The sequence below is a fragment of the Glycine soja genome, chromosome 4 (assembly GCF_004193775.1).
Source record: "Glycine soja cultivar W05 chromosome 4, ASM419377v2, whole genome shotgun sequence".
In the NCBI taxonomy this organism is placed as follows: Eukaryota; Viridiplantae; Streptophyta; class Magnoliopsida; order Fabales; family Fabaceae; genus Glycine; species Glycine soja.
This window is the reverse complement of record NC_041005.1, coordinates 42,413,776-42,441,537: the sequence shown is the minus strand read 5'-3', so window position 1 is coordinate 42,441,537 and position 27,762 is coordinate 42,413,776. Positions and strand designations below refer to the sequence as shown.

At 33.8% G+C, this 27,762-nt stretch overlaps 2 protein-coding genes and 1 pseudogene across 2 annotated transcripts; all 3 read right to left on the bottom strand.

The window, feature by feature from the left end:
• Positions 1–5,091: 5,091 nt before the first annotated feature.
• LOC114410823 lies at positions 5,092–5,568 on the bottom strand. Its single transcript, XM_028374744.1, has 2 exons — positions 5,395–5,568; positions 5,092–5,319 (listed from the first exon to the last, which is right to left on the bottom strand). The coding sequence occupies exons 1-2, from the start codon at positions 5,566–5,568 to the stop codon at positions 5,092–5,094; spliced, it is 402 nt and encodes a 133-aa protein (XP_028230545.1).
• A 9,039-nt stretch (positions 5,569–14,607) lies between these two features.
• On the bottom strand, positions 14,608–15,123 carry LOC114410822. Its single transcript, XM_028374743.1, has one exon. The coding sequence runs from the start codon at positions 15,121–15,123 to the stop codon at positions 14,608–14,610; it is 516 nt and encodes a 171-aa protein (XP_028230544.1).
• Positions 15,124–22,370: 7,247 nt separating this feature from the next.
• LOC114408192 lies at positions 22,371–23,964 on the bottom strand (annotated as a pseudogene).
• Between the last annotated feature and the right edge of the window lie 3,798 nt (positions 23,965–27,762).

Below are 27,762 nucleotides of genomic sequence, written 5' to 3'. Positions count from 1 at the left end.
AGTTCATGGATTTCTTTGCATGGGATTATGAAAAATGGCTTGACTCAGTAGAGATCTAGTGTAACATAGGCTACCCATTTTGGAAGGAAGGAAACCTATTAAGCAAACACCAAGAAGATTTGTTCCTAATGTCATGGATGCCATCAAAGCAAAAATCAAAAGACTGCTAAATACTAAGTTTATTCGAACAACTAGGTATGTTGAATGGATTTCTAACATAGTTCCTTTAATTATAAAGAATGGAAAAATGTGTTTGCATAGACTTTAGGAATCTAAATTCAGTCACTCCTAAAGATGAATATCCTATGTCAGTTGCTGATATGTTAGTAGATTCAGTAGCAGGAAATAAAATTTTAAGTGTATTAGATGGATATTCATTGCATAATCAAATATATATATTGCTGAACAAGACATATTGAAAATTTCTTTTCAATGCCTAGGAGCATTAGGAACTTATGAAAGGATAACCATACCATTTGGTTTAAAAAATGCTGGCACAACTTTCCAAAGAGCTATAAATTTAATTTTTCATGATTTGATTGAAAAATTTATGCAAGTATATATTGATGATGTAGTTGTAAAATTTGAGTAAAAAATGATCACCTTGAGCACTTAAGATTATCATTCAAAAGAATAAGAAACACATGGACTGAAAATGAATCCATTGAAATGCACTTTTGGTGTGCCTGCAGATGAATCCTTGGGTTTTGTGATCCATCAAAAGGGAATTAAAATAGATAAAAATAAGGCAATCACCATTTTGTTGTTCCATCCAAAGAATAAAAAGCAACTTCAATCATTATTGGATAAGGTGAATTTTCTTAGAAGGTTATTTTCTAATTTGTTAGGAAAAACTAAGGTGTTTTAACCATTACCTAAACTAAAGAATGAGGTTGATTTTTTATGGGAACAAGAACACCAAGATGCTTTTGATGAAACCAACAAATATCTTGCCAATCTATCACTGTTAGTGTCTCCTATGGAAGGAAGGGATCTTAAGTTGTACATTTTAGCATCAAATTTGACCATTGCAAGCATGCTAGTGCAAGATGATGAAAGCGACATATAATGTGTTATTTATTATCTTGGTTGAATTCTAAATGATACTGAAACTAGATGTAGTCCTATTGAAAAATTATGTTTGTGGTTGTATTACTCTTGTACTAAACTTAAGTATTATATAAAACCTTTTGATGTTCAAGTTTTATCTCATAATAATGTTATAAAATTTATGCTATTTAAATGTATACTGCTTAATAGAATAGGAAAATGGGCTCTTGCATTGATGAAATTTTCTTTAAACTTTGTACCATTAAAAGCTATTAAAGGTCAAATTGTGGTAGATTTTTTAGACTCGTCAAAATTTTAGAATGCTAGGTAGGAGTAAAATCTTCCACTACTAAAAAATATACATTTAGCATCGTTAAATTGTACATGGTGGCATTTTTGTAAATAACTGAAGCTTCTTAACATCGGTTTTCGAAAAATCGATGTTGTTAGTAATTACTTAACATTGGTTTTTTGAAAACTGATGTTGTTAGTACAATGTTAACATCGGTTTTCAAAAAATTAATGTTAAATAATTACTAACAACATCGGTTTTTCAAAAATCGATGTTGTCTAATGAGTAGATAACATAAGTTTTTAAACAAAACTGATGTTAGTTCTTTTTTAAACTCTTAATAGCCATAGCCCATGATGGAGAGGCCCAAAGTGGTGCTCGTTCATCTTCCTTTCTGTAGACAAAGGATCAAGCTGAATGTTTTGATGATGCCAAAGGTTCACATGCGTCTCAAAGCTTTATTCAAGACAAAGAAATTAAAGATATTCAAGATGGATGATCAAGACAAGCCTCTAGTCTTAGAAAGGGTATATTAAATAGGAAGGGAATTCCAATTGAAGTAGCAAAAGGTTTGGCCAAGAAATTTAAGTTAAAAAGTCTTTTTCAACAAATTTACTCTCTGGTAATCGATTACCTGAGGATGTAATCGATTACCAGTGGCCAAAACTGATTTACAATAGCTATTAAAATTTGAATTCAAAATTTGCACTGTGTAATCGATTACACATATATGGTAATCGATTACCAGCAGTTTCTGAACGTTTTAATTCAAATTTTAAAGCTTGTAATCGATTACACATATACTGTAATCGATTACCAGAGCAGATTTTCAGAAAATATTCTCAACAGTCACATCTTTTTATGTGGTTCTTGAATGGCTATTAAAGGCCTATATATATGTGACTTGAGACACGAATTTGCTAAGAGTTTTTCAGAACAAAAAGGTCTTATTCTCTTAAAAAGCAAAATCGTTTTATCCTCTTACAAATTCCTTGGCCAAAACACTTGTGATTCAATAAGAAATTATTTGAGTGCTCAAATTGTTCAATCTATCTCTTTCAAGAGAGATTTCTTCTTTTCTTCTTCTTCATTCTGAAAAGGGATTAAGAGACTGAGGGTCTCTTGTTGTGAAAGAATTCTAAACACAAAGGAAGGATTGTCCTTGTGTGTTTAGAACTTGTAAAAGGAATTTACAAGATAGTGGAACTCTCAAGCAGGTTGCTTGGGGACTGGACGTAGGCACAAGGGTGTGGCCGAACCAGTATAAATCTGAGTTTGCACTTTCTCTTCCTTTAAACTCCTTTATTTATTATTGTTTTATATTCATATTCAAATTGTTCTTTTGAATCATCATTTAAGAAATTCATTATTAAGGGAATTTATAACTTGAATAGAAAGTTAAATAGAATTTTTAATTGGGGAAATAAGTTGTAATATCTTAATTCAACCCCCTCTTCTTAAGATATCTGAGGCCACTTGTCCAATAAGTGGTATCAGAGCTTCATTCTTGTATAAAGTTTAGAAGCTTCAAGAATTATGGCCTCATCAAACTACTTGTTTCCCGAGGGAAATTCTATAAATAGACCTCCCATCTTTAATGGAGTGGGTTACCACTACTGGAAAACCCGCATGCAAATCTTTATAGAGGCAATAGATTTAAATATTTGGGAAGCCATAGAACAAGGACCTTATGTTCCCTCTATAATAGCCGGAAATGCAACAATAGAAAAACCTAGAGCAGATTGGACTGAGGAAGAAAGAAGATTAGTACAATATAATTTAAAGGCCAAAAATATTATTACATCTGCCCTAGGAATACATGAATACTTTAGGGTTTCAAATTGTAAAAGTGCTAAGGATATGTGGGATACACTACAAGTAACACATGAAGGCACAACAAATGTTAAAAGATCTAGGATAAACACTTTAACTCGTGAATATGAACTTTTTAGGATGAATGTAAATGAAAGTATACAAGACATGCAAAAGAGGTTCACACACATAGTTAATCATCTTGCATCTCTAGGAAAAACTTTTCAAAATGAAGATCTAGTAAATAAAGTCTTAAGATGTCTTAATAGAGAATGGCAACCAAAAGTAACAGCCATCACAGAATCTCAAGATTTATCTAGTATGTCTCTTGCTACATTATTTGGAAAATTGTAGGAGCATGAAATGGAATTACTAAGATTAAATCAGCATGAAGAAACTGATAAGAAGAAGAAGGGAATCGCTCTTAAAGCCTCATCTGCAATCCAAGAAGACAGTGATAAAGAAGATTCATTTGACTTGGATAATGATGAAGATATTAGTCTGTTTGTAAAAAGATTCAACAAGTTCCTGAGAGTAAGAGGAAATCAAAAGCGACCCAATTTTAAACCTAAAAGAAGGACAAAAACTTCATCTTCTACTCTAAAATGCTTTGAGTGCAATCAACCTGGACATCTGAGGGTTGATTGTCCCATCTTCAAGAAAAAGATGGAGAAGTCTGAAAAGAAAAATATTAACGAAAAGAAATTGAAGAAGGCATACATTACATGGGATGAAAACGATATGGAATCTTCTGAAGATTCAGAAAATGAAGAAATAAACCTCTGCCTTATGGCAAAAAGTTATGAAAGTGATGAAGAGGAACCCTTGAGGAAAAAGTGGTACATAGATAGCGGATGCTCAAAACATATGATGGGAGACGAATCAAAATTCACACATATCTCTCCCAAGAAAAGCGGACATGTAACTTATGGTGACAACAACAAAGGTAGAATTCTTGGAGTTGGAAAAATAGTTACAAATTCTTATACTGGTTCAGCCACTTCCCGTACCTACGTCCAGTCCTCAAGCAACCCACTTGAGATTTTTCACTATCTCTATAAATCCTTTACAGTCTTTGAACACACCTTGGGATCCCTCACCCTTGTGTTCAATAATCTCATAAGCCAAGAGACAAACAGTCTCTTGATTACAACTGAGTTTATGAGATGTACAGATTGATTTCTCTCCTTTAGAGTAGATAATACAAATTGGTGATCTTAGAAGAATTCTCAATAGATTTGCAAGTGTTTGGCCAATAGTTGTTTAGAAAGCATTTGACAATTAAGTTCTCTTAGAACATCTCTCTTTTTCTTTTCAAAGTCGGACACACATATATATAGGCCCATTGTGCCTTTTCAAAATGGTTTGAAGAGATGTGTTTTTTCAAAAAGTTTTTTTGTAGTTTTCTCGCGGGTAATCGATTACATGATTCTAGTAATCGATTACATGATTATATTTCTAAAGAGTCATGTCTTTTCAAGGCTTTTTTGAAATCTCTTATCTGGTAATCGATTACAGGATTCTGGTAATTGATTACACAGATCAAAATTCAAATAGTTTTGTGTAGTTAGTCAAAAATATCTTCCCAAACTCTCTGGTAATCAATTACACAGTCTGGTAATCGATTACCAGTTCAAAAATATCTTTTTGAACAGATTTAGCCTTTGATAAAAGAGTGTTTGATACTAAAGATGTTGAGGCCAAACTAAAGCAATCAAATTGAGATTCTTAAACAAATTTACTAAGTTCTTATCTTAGATTTACTTGATCTTGTTCTTTTGACTTGATTCAATCCATGCTCATCAAGTAACCTTTTTGGCATCATTAAAACCTGCATGATAATCATTCACACAAGGCTTTTTCAAAGGATGTGTAAAAATATCCAATTACGGTACCCAAAACACATGAGATACTAAGAGAAACTCAAACTACCTGACTCAAACAAGGTTGGACAGGCTTCTCGCTTCTGACTCTAGTTCCCACGTGGTGTCTTCTCCTGATGCACCTCCCCATATCACTTTGACCAACGAAATCTCTTTCCATCTTAAGTGCTTTGTTCGCTTATCCTCAATCCTCAAAGGCAATGTTTCATATCTCAAGTTCTCCTTCACTTGTACGTCATCCAATTCAATCACATGAGATGGATCATGAATATACTTATGGAGCTAAGATACATGAAAGACATTGTGAAGGTTAGAAAGTGACAGGGGTAATGCAATTTGGTATGCCACAGGACCGACTCTTTTGAGAATTTGGATAGAACCAATAAAACGAGGTGTGAGTTTTTGGGATTTCAATGCTCCACCAACCCCAGTCCACGGAGTGACTCTCAAGAATACATGATCACCAACCTCAAATTCCAAGTCTTTCCTCCTCTTGTCCTGATAGCTCTTCTGCCTACTTTGAGCAGTCATCATCCTCTCTTGGATTAACTTAACCTTCTTAATGGTTTGTTGTATGACTTCGGGTCCTAAGTTGAGGTTCTCTCTAGGTTCTAGCTAGCACAGGGGTTTCCTACACCTTCTACCATATAGAGCTTCGTAAGGATCCATGGCAATGGTAGAATGAAAACTATTGTTATAGGCGAACTCTATCAATGACAAAAAAACTCTCCCAACTCCCCTTTTGTTCTAAGACACATGCCCTCAAAAGGTCCTCCAATGACTGAATAGTCCGTTCAGTCTGGCCATCTGTCTGAGGGTAGTAGGCTGAACTTAGCCTAAGCTTGGTTCCCAATGCTTTATTCAAACTCTCCGAAAATCTAGAGGCAAACCTAGGATTTCTATCAGACACTATGCTAGATGGCACACCATGTAATCTGACAATCTCACTAATATACAGGGAGGTCAATTTCTCCAAGGAAAATCTGATATTAATGGGAATAAAGTGAGCAGACTTGGTCAGTCTGTCAACAATAACCTAGATAGAATCTAAACCTCAATGGGTCCTAGGTAGTCCTACAACAAAATCCATGGAAATATTGTCCCACTTACACTAGGGTATCTCTAAGGGTTGTAACTTACTAGAAGGTCTTTGATGTTCTATCTTAGCCTTCTAACAGACTAAACATGCACACACAAACTCACTAACCTCTTTCTTCATGTTGGGCCACCAAAACATTGTCTTCAGATCCTGATACATCTTGGTTGCATTAAGGTGGATGCTCAGATTGCTCCTATGTCCTTCCTTTAAGGTTATCTTCCTAAGCTTGGGCACATTGGGGACACAGATTCTATCTCGAAGTCTTAGGACTCCATCTGATCCCATATTGAAACTATTATCTTTCCCTGATGTTATATCTTCTAATTGAGTCTTTAGAATAGGATCAGACTTCTGGCTCTCTCTGATCTCTCCTAACAACTCACTAGTAATCCTCAAAGCTCCCAGTCTCACACTGTTAGGGGTAACCTTACACGCAAGGTTAAGGTCTCTAAATTGTTCTAGGAAATCCAACTCTCTAACCATCAGGGTAGATATATGTAGGGATTTCCTACTCAAGGAATCAACCACTACATTGGCTTTGCCGGGATGATAACTAAGCTCAAAATCATAATCCTTAAGAAACTCTAACCATCTCCTCTGACGCATGTTTAACTCTTTCTGACTAAACAAATACATAATACTTTTATGATCGCAGAACACTTTAAACTTGGAGCCAAATAGGTAATGCCTCCACTACTTGGCCATTTTGCATCAACACTCCTCCTAAACCCATCTTTGATGCATCACAATACACCTCAAAGGGTTCTCTCAAGTTAGACAAAACTAGCACGGGAGCAGTCATCAACTTTTCCTTAAGGGTTTGGAAACTATGCTCACATTGGGTATCACACACTAAAGCTTGACCCCAATTTGATCAAAGGTAAAGCTAACTTGGAGAAACCTATTGCATCAAGTGGCCTCAGAATAATTAAAAAGGGGGGGTTGAATTAATTATTCCAAAACCTTTACTAATTAAAAAATTACTCTTCTAAGGATTTTACTATGTTGTTAAGTGAATAAAGAGTAGAAGAGAAACTTAACCAAAACTAAAAGTGGAAATTAAATGCACAGTGGAAATTAAAAGAGTAGGGAAGAAGGAGACAAACACACAAGAGTTTTTATACTGGTTCGGCAACAACCCGTGCCTACATCCAGTCCCTAAGCGACCTGTGGTCCTTGAGATTTCTTTTCAAACCTTGTAAAAATCTTTTTACAAGCAAAGATCCATAAGGGATGTACCCTCCCTTGTTCTCTTTGAACAACCTAGTGGTTGTATCCTCCACTAGAACTGATCCACAAGAGATGTACCCTCTCTTGTTCTCAGTAAAACCCAAGTAGATGTACCCTCTACTTGTACCATAAAGGATGTACCCTCCAATGTGTTAAGACAAAGATCTCAGGTGGTTAAACCTTTGAAACTTTGTGAATGAGGATACAAAAGAATTCTTAGACTGTGTCGTTTTGAATTCTTTGACAAGGGAGAACGGAAACACAAAAGAATTCAGGCGGTTAGTCCTTTGTTCTTTTGGAAAAGGGAGATGAGAGACACAAAAAAGAATTCAGGCGGTTATTCCTTGGCGAATTCTTTTTGGCAAAGGGAGAAGAGATGAAAAGAATGAATAGCACAAGTTTTCAAGGTTTAGAAAACCAGAAAACATTGGAAAGCTTTTGGCACAAGGAAGAAGAAGAAGAAGTTCAAAGAGATTCAAAGATTGTAAAAGATTGGATTGTAAAGGTTGTTCAGGATCATTGAAATGCAAAACAAAGCCTTGCTTTTATGGACTCTTCATGTCTGGTCAAGAGAACCATTAGAAGAGTTATAACTTTTAGAAAAACTTAAAACCAATTTGAAAAAGACAAAAACTATTTGAAGAGTTACATCTTTTGATTTATTCAGAAACTATCACTGGTAATCGATTACCAAATCAGTGAAATCGATTACACAAAGCTTTTTATGTGAAAGAATGTGACTCTTCACATTTGAATTTGAATTTCAACGTTCAAGCACACTGGTAATCGATTACCAAAACATTGTAATCGATTACAGCTTTTTGAAAACAATTGGAACGTAGCATATTCAGTTGAAAACTTTTTCAATAACATTTTGCTACTGGTAATCGATTACAACAATCTGGTAATTGATTACCATAGAGTAAAAACTCATTGGTAAACATGTTTTGAGAAAAATCCATGAGCTACTCAGTTTTTGAAAATACTTTTTCATACTTATCTTGATTCATTCTTCTCTTGATTCTTGCATCTTGATCTTGATTCTTGGAAGCTTGAACCTTGAATCTTGATTCTTGATTCTTGAAATCAAATTTCCTCTTGAACCTTGAAGTGTTCTTGATTCAATCTTGAACATCTTGAACTTATTCTTTGATTCTTGAGATCATCATCTTTTTTATCATGAATTGTTCTTGATCTTTGAGCTTTTTGTCATCACCTTTGTTATCATCAAAACTTCTTTGAATCAATCTTGATTCATCATGAAGCTTGCTTCTACAATCTCCCCCTTTTTGATGATGACAACTTCTGAAATCAAGAAACACACACACACACTTTTTCCTAGTCGATCACTCTCATAAATTTCCATTCTCCCCCTTTGTTTTTGAATTTATGCTTCTCTTAAGATTAAGTTGATTACTCATGTGAATTCTTGATTTAATCCCTATTTCTCTCCCCCTTTGGCATCAACAAAAAGCCAAAGTGCGTAACAAATTTGAAGCATGCAAATACAACTAAGCATCCATACAACATTCATGGAACAATATAAACCAAATCATGAAGCAAGAACCATGAAGCAAAAATCATAAATAGATCATATATAAAAACCACATTGTCAAATAACATAATTAATATTTGTTCAAACATACCATGCAAATAAAGAAATAGTAAATTGTTCAAATATCATAATAATATAGATTATTTGGATAAGTCACTGGCATCTAACAGTCCTAATTCTCTTCTAATGTTGTAGAAGGTATCCTTACTTAGTGGTTTTGTAAAAATGTCTGCAAGTTGATTTTTAGTATCTACAAATTCTAAAACAACATCACCTTTTAGAACATGATCTCTAATAAAATGATGCCTAATTTCTATATCCTTGGTTCTAGAGTGAAGAACTGGATTTTTAGATATGTTTATGGCACTTATGTTATCACATTTTATAGGAATGTGATCTAATACTATTCCATAATCAGATAATTGTTGCTTCATCCACATAATTTGTGCACAAGAACTACCAGCAGAAATATATTCTGCTTCTGCTGTGGATAATGCTACACTATTTTGTTTCGTGCTATTCCAAGAAACAAGTGCAGATTCTATGAATTGACATGTACCACTAGTACTTTTCCTATCTGTTTTTGATCCAGCAAAATCCGAATCTGAGTATCCTACTAGATTGCATAAAGAATTCTTAGGGTACCATAATCCTAAACTAACTGTTCCTAATAGATATCTTATGATTCTTTTTACTGCCATTAAATGTGAATTTTGGATTTGATTGAAATCTTGCACACATGCATACACTAAACATAATGTATGGCCTACTTGCAGATAAGTAAAGTAGAGATCCAATCATACCTCTGTATTGCTTTGGATCAACAGGTTGACTGGATTCATCTTTGTCAAGATAACAGCTGGTGTTCATAGGGGTAGCCAAGTGTTTTGAGTTTTCTATTCCAAATCTCTTGATGAGTTCTTTGCAATACTTTGCTTGGTTGACAAAGATTCCATCATTTGTTTGTTTGATTTGTAGTCCAAAAAAGTAATTTAAGTCACCCATCATGGACATCTCAAATTCACTTTGCATATCAATAGAAAACTCCTTGCACAAAGATTCATTAGTAGATCCAAAAATTATATCATCAACATAAATTTGTACTAACAAGATATCATTATCCTTCTTTTTTATGAATAAGGTGGTATCTACTTTCCCTCTAGTAAAATTCTTTTCTAATAGGAATTTACTTAATCTTTCATACCAAGCCCTAGGTGCTTGTTTTAAGCCATAAAGTGCCTTCTTTAACCTATAGACATGGTCTAGTTTTTGTGAGTCTTCAAACCCAGGAGGTTGTTCCACATATACCTCCTCCTGAATTAGACCATTTAAGAAAGCACTCTTGACATCCATTTGATATAGTTTAAAATTCATAATAGATGCATATGCTAATAACATCCTAATGGCTTCTAATCTAGCTACAGGTGCAAAAGTTTCTTCATAGTCTATACCTTCTTCTTGGTTATATCCTTTTGCTACAAGTCTAGCTTTATTCTGAATTACTATACCGTTTTCATCCAATTTATTTCTAAATACCCACTTAGTTCCTATGATTGGATAATCTGAAGGTTTTTCTACTAATTCCCATACATCATTTCTTTCAAATTGATTTAATTCTTCTTGCATAGCTACTATCCAATGGTCATCTATAATAGCTTCCTTAAAGTTTTTAGGTTCTATTAATGAAACAAATGTCATATTATTGCATAAATCTTTAAGAGAGTGTCTAGTTGTCACCCCTTTTGAGATATCACCGATGATGTTGTCAAGAGGATGATTTCTTGAAGTTTTCCATTCTTTGGGAAGATTATCATTTTCTTGTGTTGTGTCATCTTGATCATCCTTGTCTTCATCATCTCTTTTTCTTTTCAGATTTCTTTCTTCATTTTGTGTATCTTCCAAAGTATCTGCAATATCATTAAGAAACTCCTTTCTCGGGGAGGTAATATTAGTTTCATCAAAAGTAACATGTATTGATTCCTCAATTGTCATGGTTCTTTTGTTGTATATTCTAAATGCTTTACTATGTAAGGAATATCCAAGGAAGATACCCTCATCTGCCTTAGCATCAAACTTTCCTAGACTTTCTTTACCATTGTTTAGAACAAAACATTTACATCCAAAAACATGTAAATGTGCAATGTTTGGTTTTCTATTGTTGAAAAGTTCATATGGGGTTTTCTTAAGAATAGGTCTGATTAAGGCTCTGTTCATAATATAACATGCGGTGTTAACCGCTTCTGCCCAAAAGTATTTTGGAAGAGGTGCGTCATTTAAAAGAGTTCTAGCAATTTCTTCTAGGGCTCTATTTTTCCTTTCTACTACTCCATTTTGTTGGGGTGTCCTAGGTGCAGAGAAGTTGTGTTCTATGCCATATTCATCACAAAACATTTCAAAATCATTGTTTTCAAATTCACCTCCATGATCACTTCTGATGGAGATAATTTTGAGATTCTTTTTGTTTTGAATGACTTTGGCAAGTCTTCTAAATGCATGAAATGCATCATTTTTATGAGTAAGAAATAAAGTCCAAGTATACCTAGAATAGTCATCAACAATTACTAATGCATAGTAACTTCCACCAAAACTCATGACCCTAGATGGTCCAAACAAATCCATGTGTAATAATTGCAATGGTTGAGTGGTGGAAACAATATTTTTAGATTTAAAAGATACTTTTGTTTGTTTACCTTTTTGACATGCATCACATAACTTTTCTTTTTCAAATTTTAATTTAGGCAAACCAATAACTAGATCTTTTGAAATTAATCTATTTAGATGATCCATGTTAATATGACCAATTCTCTTATGCCATAACCATGGATCACAATCTTTACTTAAAAAGCATCTATCATTTTCAGATTTTTGTTTTAAATCAATCATGCAAACATTATTTTCTCTAAAACCTATATGTTCAATATCTTTGTCATGCTCATGCTTAATAACACATTTTTCAGAATCAAAAGATACTTTATATCCTCTATCACATAATTGACTAACACTTAATAAGATATGCTTCAATCCTTCAACAAGCAACACATTTTCAATAGGAGTAGAAGAACTCGTACCTATTTTACCGACTCCAATAATTTTGCCTTTGTTGTTGTCACCATATGTAATGTGTCCACTTTTCTTGGGGGAAATGGTTGTGAATTTGGATACATCTCCCGTCATATGCTTGGAACATCCACTGTCTATGCACCACTTCATCCTTACCGAATCTTCTTTGTTATTCTCATAAGATTTTGTCATGAGACACAAGTTGACTTGGTCTTCATCATGATCTTGGAATAACAAGTTCCTGAAAATACTTTTGAGAGACAAAGAATCTAAAGAGGCCATTAATCTTGAAGTGGTTAAACTTTCTACAAGAAACCTGCTTTGATACCATTTGTTGGATCAAGTGGCCTCAGAATAATTAAGAAGGGGGGGTTGAATTAATTATTCCTAAACCTTTACTAACTAAAAAATTACTCTTCTAAGGCTTTTACTATGTTGTTAAGTGAATAAAGAGTAGAAGAGAAACTTAACCAAAACTAAAAGCGGAAATTAAATGCACAGTGGAAATTAAAAGAGTAGGGAAGAAGGAGACAAACACACAAGAGTTTTTATACTGGTTCGGCAACAACCCGTGCCTACATCCAGTCCCCAAGCGACCTACAGTCCTTGAGATTTCTTTTCAAACCTTGTAAAAATCCTTTTACAAGCAAAGATCCACAAGGGATGTACCCTCCATTGTTCTCTTTGAACAACCTAGTGGATGTACCCTCCACTAGAACTGATCCACAAAAGATGTACCCTCTCTTGTTCTCAGTCAAGCCCAAGTAGATGTACCCTCTACTTGTACCACAAAGGATGTACCCTCCAATGTGTTAAGACAAAGATCTCAGGCGGTTAAACCTTTGAAACTTTGTGAATGGGGATACAAAAGAATTCTCAGGCGGTTAGTCCCTTGAAATCTTTTGTATATGGGAAAGGGAAGAATCAAAACAATTCTCAGACTATGTCGTTTTGAATTCTTTGACAAGGGAGAAGGGAGACACAAAAGAATTCAGGCGGTTAGTCCTTTGTTCTTTTGGAAAAGGGAGAAGAGAGACACAACAAGAATTCAGGCGGTTAGTCATTGGCGAATTCTTTTTGGCAAAGGGAGAAGAGATGAAAAGAATGAATAGCACAAGTTTTCAAGGTTTAGAAAACTAGAAAAGTTTGGAAAGCTTTTGGCACAAGGAAGAAGAAGAAGAAGTTCAAAGAGATTCAAAGATTGTAAAGGTTGTTCAAGATCATTGAAATGCAAAACAAAGCCTTGCTATTATAGAATCTTCATGTCTGGTCAAGAGAACCATTAGAAGAGTTATAACTTTTAGAAAAACTTAAAACCAATTTGAAAAAGTCAAAAACTATTTGAAGAGTTACATCTTTTGATTTGTTCAGAAACTATCACTGGTAATCGATTACCAAATCAGTGTAATCGATTACACAAAGCTTTTTTGTGAAAGAATGTGACTCTTCACATTTTGAATTTGAATTTCAACGTTCAAGCACACTGGTAATCAATTACCAAAACATTGTAATCGATTACAGCTTTTTGAAATCAATTGGAACGTTGTAAATTTAGTTGAAAACTTTTTCAAAAACATTTTGCTACTGGTAATCGATTACAACAATCTGGTAATCGATTACCAGAGAGTAAAAATTCTTTGGTAAACATGTTTTGAGAAAAATCCATGTGCTACTCAGTTTTTGAAAAAACTTTTTCATACTTATCTTGATTCATTCTTCTCTTGATTCTTGAATCTTGAGTCTTGAATCTTGATCTTGATTCTTGGAAGCTTGAACCTTGAATCTTGATTCTTGATTTTTGAAATCAAATCTCCTCTTGAACCTTGAAGTGTTCTTGATTCAATCTTGAACATCTTGAACTCATTCTTTAATTCTTGAGATCATCATATTTTTTATCATGAATTGTTCTTGATCTTTGAGCTTTTTGTCATCACCTTTGTTATCATCAAAACTTCTTTGAATCAATCTTGATTCATCATGAAGCTTGCTTCTACAAAACCTTCTATGAATCTCCGGTAATATCCTGCTAAACCCAGAAAACTCTTACTCTCAAAAGCAAACTTGGGACTCTCCCACTCTAGGGCCCTACAACTATACCTCCTTGAGATATCACATGCCCTAGGAAACTAACTTTCTCCAACCAAAACTCACACTTGGACAACTTAGCATAAAGTTGCCAGTCCTTAAAGGTCTACAACACAATCCTCAAGTGCTCCTCATATTCCTCTATAGTCTTGGAGTATACCAAAATATCATCTATGAATACTACCACAAAACTATCAAGGTAACGATGAAAGACTTTATTCATGTAATCCATAAACACACCAGAAGTAGCAGTCACACCGAAGGGCATGACTAGTTACTCGTAGTGACTATAACGGATCCTAAAAGCAGTCTTCGGAATATCCTCAGACTTCACTCATATCTGATGGTAACCTGACCTAAGATCTATCTTGCTAAACACTCAAGCTCCTACAAGATAGTCCATAAGGTCGTCTATCCTAGGCAAATGGTAAAATCGTCACCTTATTCAACTGCCGGTAGTCTACACACAACCTCATGGTCCCATCTTTCTTCTTCACTAACAGCATTGGTGCTCCCCATGGAGACGCATTAGGTCTCAGAACTACTTATCCAACAACTCCTCTAACTTCTTAAGCTCTGCTAACTCTATAGGAGACATCCTATAAGGGACTATGGATATGGGTCCAATACCAGGTACTAGGTCTATGGAAAACTCTATCTCTCTCTCAGGTGGTAAACCAGATATATCCTTAGGGAACACTTTAGGAAACTCTCTGACAACAGGGAGGTCGCCCATGGAAACCTTTGTCTCTACTTCCAGGTTAGACAGGGTCATGTACACTTGAGCATCTTCTTTTAAAGATGTCACAACTTGGTTGGTAGAGATAAACATCTTATCCTTACTTACTCCAAAATCATCAAACACCAAAGTTTTATCAAAACAGTTTAACAAGACATGGTTAGAAGATAACCAATCCATACCTAGAATAACATCAATTTGGCTCAAAGGCAAACAAATTAGATCAATCAAGAATGTTTTACTAGAAATTTCCACGGGACAATTCAAACGCACATTAGAAGCTAACATAGAACCACTAGTTGGGGTCTCTACCACCATATCTTTATTTAAAGAAGACACATAAAGCTTAAGTTTCTCTACACACGAATAAGGTATAAATGAATGGGTCGCACTAGAATCGAATAGCACAAAAATATGGAAGATGAGAATATGTTTGTGTGAGTCTCACAAGACAATACTTTCCCCCAAAATTGAGATGAAATAGGAGAAAAATAACCTCTATCTTTTTTTAATTTTTGTTTAAATTTCTTGAAAACAAAATATTTTTATAACATAAGTTTTAAAATAATAAACAATTTTTATTTTAAGAAAAAATAATGAAATCAAAATTTAAATTTTTTTATTAGTATTTATTTCCACTATGTTTTCTGCCATCCAAATAACTGGAAAGAAATATCTCCACTTCTTTCTCCTTATTTTTATCTATTAAAACAAAAAAAATTGTTTTATTATCTTATGTAAAAAAAATTCACTTTATTTCTCTTCTATTTACATCTTAAGAAATATAAAAACACATTCTTTTGAATATACTCTTTCTCATTAGTTGAAATTTATTAAAATTATAAAATTTGATGGTCTTACACCTTAATTAATAAATCTCTCTTCTGATTTTATAATTTTCAAAAACTTTTAACCAACAGGAAATCACTTTGTTGGAAAAAGTGTATTTCTAGTTTTTCTCTATATAACTTCATATTTCTTGCTTCTTTATTTCACTTCAAATCCTAACAAAACATAAAGAAAATACATATAAAATAATACTTTTATCTCAAACCACTCTACTTTATATCAAAGATAAAATTTATTTGACTTAAATATGTTTTTAGTTTCTATAACATTAGTGAGTGTTGATTTTGGTGTCTATAATTTTATTTTATTTTTTATCCTTCTAAAATTGACAATAGCTATTTTTAGTTTCTCTAAAATAAGTGGATTTTGATTCTTGTAAAATAGTTTTATTTATTTCCATCCTTCCAAAATTTGAAATCACTATTTTTTATTCATAATATTCATTTTTAGATAAATAAATAATATTTTGTTAAAGATCCAGCAATAGAGGTGTCCCATACTGACAGGGTACTATAAATATTAGTAGGTGTCATATAAAATGGTTATTTGACCTTTCATGAGATACATACAAGTTGTATCACATAATAGTAGAGACTAAAATTAATTATTTCAAATTTGAGAGATGAAAATTTAAGAATTTTTTTTTATAAAGACTAAACCAAAATTCGTTAAACTTACCAAACTAAGAAACATATTCAAATATATTTATTTATCAATTAAAAACCTCAATAACAAGATAAAACAAAAAGTATCTATCCTGATTACCAATTATTACCCTCATATACGGATTTTTATTCCCTCTTAAGTAGTTTTTCATTTCATAAATCTCTTTCTTTCCCTTAGAATTAAAAAATTCATATATTTTACGACCAATTAAAAGAATTATTTATTTGGTTTATAATTTAATATTAGACCACTTTAAAATATTATGAAGCTCCATGCCATCAGTTATACATGATGTTTATGCATTCATTTATTTATTTATTTATAATATTTGCTGAAACCAGTTAATCGTTATCATCATTATTTTCTATAGATATCTTTAAATCTGTTCAAGCGATTAACAGGTGTGGATTTCTTGTAAAAACATTCCGCCAATAACTTTTATGTTTTTTTTTTTTGTTTTCTTATTACATTATACATTGAGATTAAATTGTTGCTCTCTTCTGAAATCATGCATTTTTATTTTGTCAGCAAAGAAAGATATATTAACCATAGGTACAAAGAGTACCATAAACCCATATACATGAAAAACAACCACACTATCATGCGTTTTTCTTTTTTCTAGCTACTTGTTTGAATTTTATCGAATGTCTCCTAAGGAACAAAATTTATGTTTGTTTATGATTTTTAATAACATTTTAATTTTTAAAATACAATAATGGGAGTGCAAATTTTATGAAACTGGTAGTTGTATATTGAGAGGGGAAAATACTTATAATTAGCGGGAAAAATTATTTACTTAACATTTAGCTTTTAATTATTAATATAGATATTTATCATTAACATGCGGATTTTTTTTAATGAATTCATTAACATGAGGATAATAATGAAGAAGACTTTTATTAAAAAAAAAAAAACAAGAAGAGATAAGAGTAAAGTGGTGTAACGAACATGGAAAAGATCAGTACAGGTTCAGCAGTGCAAATCAATCATATACAAATGTTATTCAACCAGACATTTTGGTAGATAGATATGTAGATATTTAGATGTTAGCATAAAACTAGGTAAGAACAAAACGTCTTTGTATATATGCTGGATTCTCAGGTATCTTATGACATCATAAATAGTGATTTAATTCTCTATTTTTTTATTAATTTCAAATTACTTCTTGTATGTAAATTCTTTCTTTAGATTTTATAATTATTAAAAAAATTAGTCATGCCATTTTTGAAGTTTTAATAATTTCAAAATTAATGTAACTGACTTTTGATACTTTGAAAGTTTAAAGAAGAATTTTTAAGTAATTTGAAGTTGACGAGAAACCTAGAAAAAAAATTAGATTCGTAGGAATCGAAGAAAGATACAAAGAGAATTATAATAACTTATATATATTATTCAATTAATTAAGTTAAACCCCTTTATAACCTACAAGATTAAAAGTGACTAACTGATTAAAAAATATGAAGGATTTGTTTGGATGGTTGCGAGTTTTGGATTTTCGATTTTTAAATGCATTTTTCAAAACAAAATATTTTTGGCAAAAATGGAACTAAAATGATTTAACAGTTTTACACTCATTTTCAAAGTCAAGAAGAAGGATTTTGTGAATTTGGTTTAATTTTAAAAAAAACACATATTTTTCACATTTGACAATCGCATTTTTGTTGTCACCACCACTACCATTACCACCACCATCGCTACCTTTCGCTGTTACTGTCGCTGTCGTCATCGCTACTACCAAGGTCCTCGTTGTCGCCACCACCATCGCTATCACCATAGTCACCACCACCACCCAGCCACCAGATTACTACCACTATCACCACCACAACCAATGCCACCACCACCACCACCACCACAAGGTCACCACCATCACCACCGTCATTGTCACCATCACCATCATTGTCATCGCTGCTACCACAAATACCACCTCTACTGTCACCATCAACACTACTACCATGACCACCATCGTCATCGACACCATCAGCATTGCTAACACATCCATCACCATTGCCTATATCGCTACTATCACCACAACCATCATTAGCATCTCTATCGCTATTGCTGCTAACACCACCACCATCACCATTGTTGTCACCGCATACAAAACACTAGTGCATAAAGAGCATTCTACGATGGTTGAAATAAACTTTCTACGATGGTTTCAAACCGTCTTAGAAAAAAACACCTTTCTAAGACAGTTCTTAACCAAAAATTGTCTTATAATGGTGTCCTTTTAAGACGGTTTTTAGCTCAGAACCATTTTAGAATGGTGTCCTTCTAAGATGTTTTTAGTTAAGAACCGTCTTAAAAAAATGTCCTTCTAAGACGGTTCTAAGCTAAAAATCATTTTATAATGATTTTTTTTAAAAAAAATTGAGAATTCTAAGACGGTTCTTTCAAAAATCGTCTTAGAAAGTACACACTTTTCTAAGACGGTTTTTGAAAAAACCCTCTTAGAATCATTTTTATAAAAAAATTGATAAGTAGACTTTCTAAGACGGTTTTTCAAAGAACCATCTTAGAATGTATTTTTTAAAACAAAAAAAAGTTAAAAATTTGAGGATTTTAAGATGTTTTTTTTTTCTAAGAACCGTCCTAGAATGTATTTCTTTTAAAAAAATTACTTTAATGAAAAAAGTTCTAATCAATTCGTTTTACAAATTTGGCTTCCAGTGAAGGAAATATGTTTCTTTTCCCATTCCACCTCCACATGCATAAATTACTACCAATTAGACCAACAATCTGAAATAATAGTTTAGAGATTTCAAAATCATAAATCTTCATTAAATTAAATATGTTAGCATTATCTAATTATGACGTTGGCCTATTGTTTTTATTATTCAAATGCAAATTATTTAGCCACAAATTTTGGTCAAATACAGAGGCTTCATTAAATTTTGAAACAGACTATCAAAATTGAAATTTGAATTTCATTTGGTATTAAAAAGGATGTATACTTTGTAAAAATTATGGCATTATCCTATTTTATCTTTCTGAGTTTGAGGAATTAGAAAATGGCACTGCATTTAAAAACTCAACAAAAAAAATTTAAAAAAATAGAGAAACTCACCAGAGTTTATAGTACTTCCAACACCACCATAATCCATGAACATACCCTATAAATTAACAGCTCAAATAATATTGATCACTAAAAGTAAAATATCAAAATATAAATTATAATATAATAAGTGACATGAGAACCTGAGAGCATGCTCTTTGAAGTTATTGTTATATCTGGGTAAGCTTTAATCTATTTGACTCTAGTTGCTGCACATAAGCCTATTCCACACACAGAAACAAAATGTAGTGAAATTTAAGTCTCCTTGAGTTTCCACCTTCTGCAACAATGTAAGTGTTATTTCTCATCAAGTAGTTGAATTTGTATAACAATATATGTAGGACTCACCTTTTTCCTTAAATGACTTTTCCTTGTAGCCTCTCTGTTTTGAGCCAAACGTCTCAATGTATGAGGCCAACAAATAAATCTTACCTTACATCCTACGCAAAATCATTTAATAAAAAAAGAGTTTGGAAAATTAAGGGTTTTGAGAAATTTAAAAGAGATTATAAGTTCAAACCTCTTTGCATCCATTCTACAAAAAATGATCAATATACACAACATATTCTCTGACTGTGTAGATCCAAGCACACTATACATTTGCCATATTAATGTTGCCACATTCCACTAGGCAAAAACCAAAATTTGAACCCTACAACTACAAGTTATATGCAAAGCAAAACCTACATACATTATAACATCTGAGATAACAAATGAAAACTGGGAGTAGCATCAATGATCAAACTTTAGACAACATAAGAACAAGGCCTCGCCCATTTTTTAAAAAATAAAATCTAATAGGAAAAAAATTGTGCATTATGTTTACTCTATTGTGTAGTAGGTTGTCCAATGGATTTATCGATTGAGAGGTATAAACATGCAAATTCATGGAAAATAGTCAGCGCCTTACTTAGGATCCAAATATCCTACTGTCCCACGAACTATTCTAGAAACATGGGAGGCTCCATCCACTGCAAGTTTTGAGAGACCAAAATCCGAAACCTTGGCTCTCATTTGTTTGTCAAGAAGAATGTTGTTGTTTTTTAAGTCTTGATGGATGACTGGATGAACACAACCCATGTGAAGATACTCAATCCCTGAACAAGCATGAGAATAACACAATCAATAACAATGTGATTTATAGTTAGGGGAAAGGCCATTCCATCATAAAATTGGTGAGGAAAAAAGTAAAAATGCTATCATCTTAATGATACATAAGCAATATAACAAACCTTTTGTAAAGTCTTCTGCAATCTCAAGGTGCTTCATCCAATTGATACTCCATCCATGTGTTAATGGGCCTACAATAAGTTAAGAATGGTTGAGCATATGTATTTCAAATCCTTGATTTAAATCATGCAGGCTTACATACGGTAAAGATGTTCCTTAAGAGTTCCATTATGCATGAACTCATAAATAAGCATGTTATTTCCTTCATCTCAACAATACTAGAGAAGTTGTACCAAGTTTCTGTGATGTATTCTTGAGAGAAGAGTTACCTGGATTGAATGAAAATATAACTATCATATGAATGTACTCAATACCAGCCAACAGAGTTTAGCAAGAATGTTGAAACTAGTTTTCTTTCTCACATGCCTTATCTTGAAACCAAATAAGGAGAGAGAGAAAAGAAAACAAGGCAAAGCAAAGAAATAAACCATAGATCACGATACAAAAATGTAACTAAGCAAATGTAGCTGGAGTAGCTACAACATCGGATTACCAAAAGGGGTTTAAGAAATGAAGGTTACCTCATTGGAGAACTCCCATTTTCCCCAATAGGAATTACTAGTTAGAACTTTAATTGCTATCTCTTTTCCATCTTTTAGTTTCCCCTAATAAACAACTCCAAAACCTCTTAAACTAATTTTTTTTTCTCAAAATCATTTATAGAATTTTAAATTTCAGAAAAGTTGAAGCAGTGTGCAGCTTCAAAAGGACCAATGCTCTTAGAAGAATCCATACTTTGAGAAGGGTGAGAAAAAAGGTTGTTTGTAAAGCATGTAAACAAGTATATCAAATTTTGCAATCTCAAAAATCTCAAAACGAAATAGTATGTTTTTTTATTCCGAATCCTACTTTGTTCATAATATTTTTTCTTTCCTTTATGCATAACAAAGCACGATATAATGGTGGCCACAAGTAGAACAACTGCTGAACCAATAATCGCATACAAGTGACTTTTTTTTCTACTACCTTTATGAAGATTTGTTTTTCCAGTGAAGTTGTTAAGGAGAAAATTAGAAGTAGTGGTCATCATAATGTGAAAATGGTGATGGGGGTATTATAAAATTTGGACAAAAGGGATAAGAATGAACTCAGAACAAATATATTGATATTTGAAGTATTACATTGCAAGGAGAAAATTTAGAATGTATAATATACTACCGAAGGACTATCATATTAGTTGACACATAAGTCAACAACTCACATGTCTTGGAACTTAAAACCTATATTAATTAATTAATAAAATTTCAAATAAAGTTTATTCTCTACTTTTTATTTTTAGTTTTAAACAAAGCTGCTTATAAGTCATAACTAACAAACCTCACAAACAAGAACATATGCCACATTTCTATATTCATTAATTGAAGAAAGTATAAATATACATACCGTATCTACAACCACATGATCAAGAGATGGAACATAACCATGCAATCCATCACTACCTCCATGACCTATAAAGATAAAACAAATCACTCCAGATCCATCACAAAATGGTAAAGACATAATGGAATAAGAAATTTAAACTACCTATCCAGTCCATTGCATAGACACCAAAGTTGCATGTTGTTAATTGCCTTTGCAAAGTCCGCATATCTTTTAGTGAAAAATAAGAACCAAGTCAAAGAAGTGGGGATGAGGGATAAATCTTATTATCTTACATTAGAAACAATCAAAAGAAAGATTTAAATATATTGATAATCACATGAAAAAAATCTAATGTCGAAAAACAAAAAGCAGACTACAATAGTTCCATTAATCATCAAGAGAAAGCAATTGTTCAAAGAAGTAGACAAAGCAATTAAGCAAGATTACATTTGTTCATTAAGCCGGTGAATGATGATTAGAATGCCCTTAAAAGAACAAAAGAGAAAATAACTTGAAATTCGATGGAGATGATCAATTCGATGATGGATCCAACAAATTGTGAATCTGACTATACACTCTGTCTCTAATGGAAGAATAAGGAAACTTATCTATCACCTCACTTCCAAAAGCAAAAACCAGAACTCTTCTAGCAGTCTCTATGTCAATGCCACAAACTTGGAAATATAGGAGTTTACTTTCTTCTAGGTCACTTATAGCAGCTCCATGGGAGCACTTAACATCATCAACCACAATATGAAGATTCGATTAAACATTTATAGTCGCACGAGGTTCAAGCAGAAGGTTTCTTGTTAACGGTCCTGCATCTGTCTACTGATTATATCTACACAACAATGAAAAACAAAAATTCCTACCTGTTAACCTTAATGTTTCCATCAAAAACTATTTCTCCCTCTGAATGTGTAACAATGCATTTATGGAGTTGTCAAGAATAGCCGCGTGGATGATCCAACACAAGAGTATTGTGCAGATCCTGTGTTTGATCATCAACAGACAAGTGCAAAGTTGATAACTCTATGATGGTGTATGGGCCTAATTGTTAGATATAAAGATTGTGCCTCCCCAATTTTCCTCTTGTGCTTACCTTTGTAAGCTCATATGTACTAGAAGCTTCCTACATGCAAAAACAATTAACAGAGAATCTCACAATTCGATCTTCATAAATTCCTAAACATAAAGGGAATAGAAGGTTGACCTGGCGAATGGAGGTCCATTTGATGTGAGCAGCATGGAAAGACTAAGTTTGAATATAAGAATGCGTAAGCTTTGCACCTTGACCAATCACTGCCTCAAATGTAGCATTTCTCTAGTAAGAGTCATTTTGATTCTCTTGAGAAGCAAGAAAATCCTCAATTATATTGAAGTGTTCTCCTTTCTCGACAATGATGAGAACCCTAGGATTGAAGAGTTGCATGGCGTCGGAACCCTCGGTGGTGGGAGTGGGAGGATGCATGTTGTCCAACTGGATGAGGATGTCGACGTGGAAACCCTCGAGGACATAGGCGAGAGTTAAATCGGGAGCAGCGATTCCGCTGATGGAGCAGAAGAAGTCGCCGATGGGGAAAGTGCAGATGAATTGGGAGACTCGTTCGAGGAGAGATGAAGAAGATGTGGGATTGGCGGATGAATGAGAGGTCGGTGAAGCGGAAGGGCTCGTCGCAATGGGAGGGCCATGGAGTGGAGAAGAGGGATTAGGAGGAGGAGAATGGAGTGAGGGTGGGAAGCGGTGGAGGGAAGAATGGAGTGAGGGTGGGAAGTGAGGAGGAAGTTGGAGGGAAAGATATGCAGAGGGAGATGGAGACAGGGTATAAGAGAGGGGGAAGAGAAGAGAATGGATAGGAAATTAGGGTTAGGATTAAGGTTGGAGAGGAAGGGGCCGAGAGGGAGAGAATTGGAATGAGAGAGAAGAGAAAGAGTTATAAATTAAAAACACTAACTTCTAAGACAATTTTCATAAAATCGTCATGGAATGAAAGCCATTCTAACGGTTTTTGGAAAATCATAGTACAGTGGTAGTTTCGAAGAGGGGTTTTGTAAAACTATCTTTGTTGACAATCTCATATTTACAAAATTACTACCGTGTGGCATTCTAAGATGGTTTCCACATAACCGTCTTAGAACATGCATCGTAAAAAAATAGTTTTTTTAGTACTGAAAGCACTCATGAAATAATTTTAATATAATATGAAACTTTCAAAATGAATTTATTTTAAAACTAATCATATATTGAAACCTGATTTTAAATTTTAATGAAACTAAAACTAAAAACAGGTAGTTATTTTTAAAATTTTCAAAACTCAAACCTAAAGATCACCCCCAAACAGGGCCTAAAGTGACCATTTATTTCATCTTTAAATGCAATAACACATTTTTTTTGGTATATGCAGGGACTAAAATCCCAAACTAAAACCCACAAAAGAAAGAAACTATAGATAAATCTGCAAGCAAAGCTATTTGGACCTAGGAAAAAGGCCTTTCAAACACATGAATGCCAAACTCCATTTGCAAACCACGCTTAGCAAAGCAATCTACCACTTGATTGGCTTCTCTAAATATATAGGAGCAGCTCACTCCATTAACTTGATTAGCAATAGCAACAACTTGATTAGAAATATCATAACACTAATGACCACGAGCACAATCACTATTGGCAATCTAAATTGCAAGAGCTGAACCAGATTCAACTTGAACTAGGTCATGGATACCTCTCTCCTTGATGATCACAAGCACAATCACTATTGGCGATCTGAACTACAAGAGCTGAATTAGATTCAACTTGAACTAGGTCATGGATACCTCTCTCCTTAATGAGCTTTAATCCATGATACATTGCCCATAATTTTGCTTGCACCATTAAGTATGAACCCAACTTGCAAGAGAAAGCAAACACAAAGGCTCCGAGGTGATCATGCAACCCCCCCCCCCCCACAAGTTGCCTCATTCCCCCTCGTAGTTGCTCGTCACAATTTAGCTTCATGGACCCAGCAGGGAGGATCTCCATCTAATGATGGCCTCCGTAGGGCTTCCATTGGGGCTAGAAGTTGATGTTAAGTGTTTTGAGAAGACGCTTGATATTTCTTGAGTTCTAGTTGTCGCTTCCACTATCACTTGCTCAGGATTCATATTCACACTCTGGAAAATGTACTTATTCCTCACCCTCCATAAGGTATCCAACCCCACTACAAAAAGAATGTGCCTGCTCTGATGTCTAGCATCATTCCTTACTAAATTACTTTCTAGCCAATTGATGCGAATCCAAAAACTGACCAAATACAGGGACCCATGACCAGGAACAGAACCAAATAGTCAGGGGATACCCTCCAACAAATGGTATCAGCCATACTTAACAAGGCCCAAGTGGAGAATGATGAAGGCCCAGAGGCACTACCAAGAATCTTGATTGTTGTTGAAGGCCCATGCCATTTTTTTCTATTTTTGTTTTAATTTCAAATTAAATAAAATTGGTGTCTTTCCAGCTGCACTTCAGATACACTATATGTATTGAACTCGTTTTCAATAGAAGGACTTTTGGCATTTTGCGAATATTTTATGAGAGTTTCTCTCTGGGTTCCTTGTTGAACCAATATCAGACTTATCAAGGTAATCCTTGTGGTGTCTACCTTGACTTATCTCCCGTTTTTGGAAGTGGCATCATCCAAACTCTGTGACCTGTATCAAGCAATCCACTCCTAGTAAGGATCACATCATTTGGTATCAAAGCTTCGGCTCTTGATACAGGTTCTATCCTATCCAATTTTTATTTTTTCTTTGTAATTTGTCTCAGGTTCCTGTTTTGTTCTGTAATTTGTGTTCTTGTTTGCGTGTCTGCTTGCGTTCTTGTTTGTGTGTCTGTTTGTGTTATTGTTTGTGTCTGGTTTATGTTCTTGTTTCGTTATTGCTTCGCTCTTGTTCTTGATTCATTATGTTTCAAAATTTTGTTTGAATTCTATTTCTAATTATGTTTGGGGACAATTTTGCTTGCTGGATGAATTTGGGGTTTAGGGTTTAGGAGGCCAAATTTCCTAATTGCCTATTGAAAAAATTGCCTAAATTATCCTAGACAAATTTTGAAAAGAAAGCATTTTAAAAAAAAGTTGTAGAAAGTTTAAAAAAAAAGTTGGTGTTTGATCTTTGAATGCAAATTTGGGGTAGTTAGAGGCATTTTTTGGCAAAAATCGTGGACCAAGTCCTTTTTAGGATTTTTAAGGGATTCTCCTCTCAATTTTGAGCATTTTGATATATAGTGGGCCTTTAACAGACAACTGTAGCAAAAGTTATGACTATTTATCGAGGTAATCCTTGTGGTGTCTGCCCTGACTTATCTTCCCTCTCTGGAAGTGGCATCATCCAAACTCTATGACCTATGCTAAGCGATCCGCTCCTAGTAAGGATCACATCACCAATCCATTAAGTTCATATTGAAGGAAGAATTACTAGTAGATCCAAATCATAGTCCCTAAAGAAATGGATCACATTCTTATCAGCCTTTAAGCAAATAACACAAGTTACATCATTAGTCAAATGGCTCTTGACCAACATGCCAAAGAAAAAGTTTTGATTCTCTCCATGCCCTTCTAACTCCACAAAATATGAAACATATGGATGTGACTCCCGTTATTAAGAGGAAGTAGGCTGCTTTTAAAGTGAATTTTCCATCTCTTGGACCTCTCCACACTAACTCATCTTTAGTACCATTCAAAGGAATAGGAAGAACAAAAATAGCATTTTGCTCATTGCTAGGCAGCAAATGATGGATATGATTGATATCCCATCTATATATGATTATGACTTGTGTAATTAGCAACCACTTTGATGCTTTCTTCATCGGGAATATCTTGTATGGCCAGCCCCATTAGAGGAGGAAAATCTAAAAGCCAAGGATCACTCCAAAACTTAGCTTTAGACCCATCTTCTATTCTCCATTGCACATTCAAATTGAAGGGATTCCACACATCACATAACCCCTTCCAGAGATTTGAGCTATTTGTTCTTAAAGCCATCTTAGGAATAATATCACTCCTGCATCTGTATTTCGTTCAAACCACCTCCACCCACAATTTGTTTGGTTCATTACATAACTACCAATAGTTCTTTAGCATGAAAAAGTGAATTTATATGCCAAGCATTGCAAAGACCAAGGCCTCCATTGTCCTTTCCTTGGTTGACAAATTTGGGCCCAGGCAACCATGTGAAGGGTTGAATGGTTTTATGATCATTAGTATCCCCCCATAGAAAGTCTATGTACTTCCCATCTAGAGTATCATAGATATGTCGGGGAAGAAAAGTTGCTTTCATAGCATAAGAGGGAAGCACCGCAAAAACAAATTTTGTCAAAGTTAACCTTTCCGCGAAGGAGAGAGTCTTCGCCTTCCAATTACTTAGCCTCTAGTTAACTTTATCAATAATACTTTGGTACATAGCTGTATTCATCCATTTATGAAACAAGGGCACACCAAGATATTTTCTGAGATCATTAGTCATTTGGAAATTAAAGGTCTCACTAATCTAATTTTTAACATTCAAGCCTACATTTTTCAAAAAGAAAATTCTTGTTTTCTCATTACTAACCTTCTGACTAGAGCTTTCACAAAACAATTCTAAGCAATTTGAATAATATCCACTTGATCCATACTTGCTTTCACAAAAAGAACACAATTTTTAGAGAAATCCAAATGGGATAAAGGTGGGTCACTGCTAGATAAACAATTCAATAAGATGAAATAAGCACTCCATACATTGAACAAAGAGATAAAGGGAGATCGAATCTCCTTGTTGCT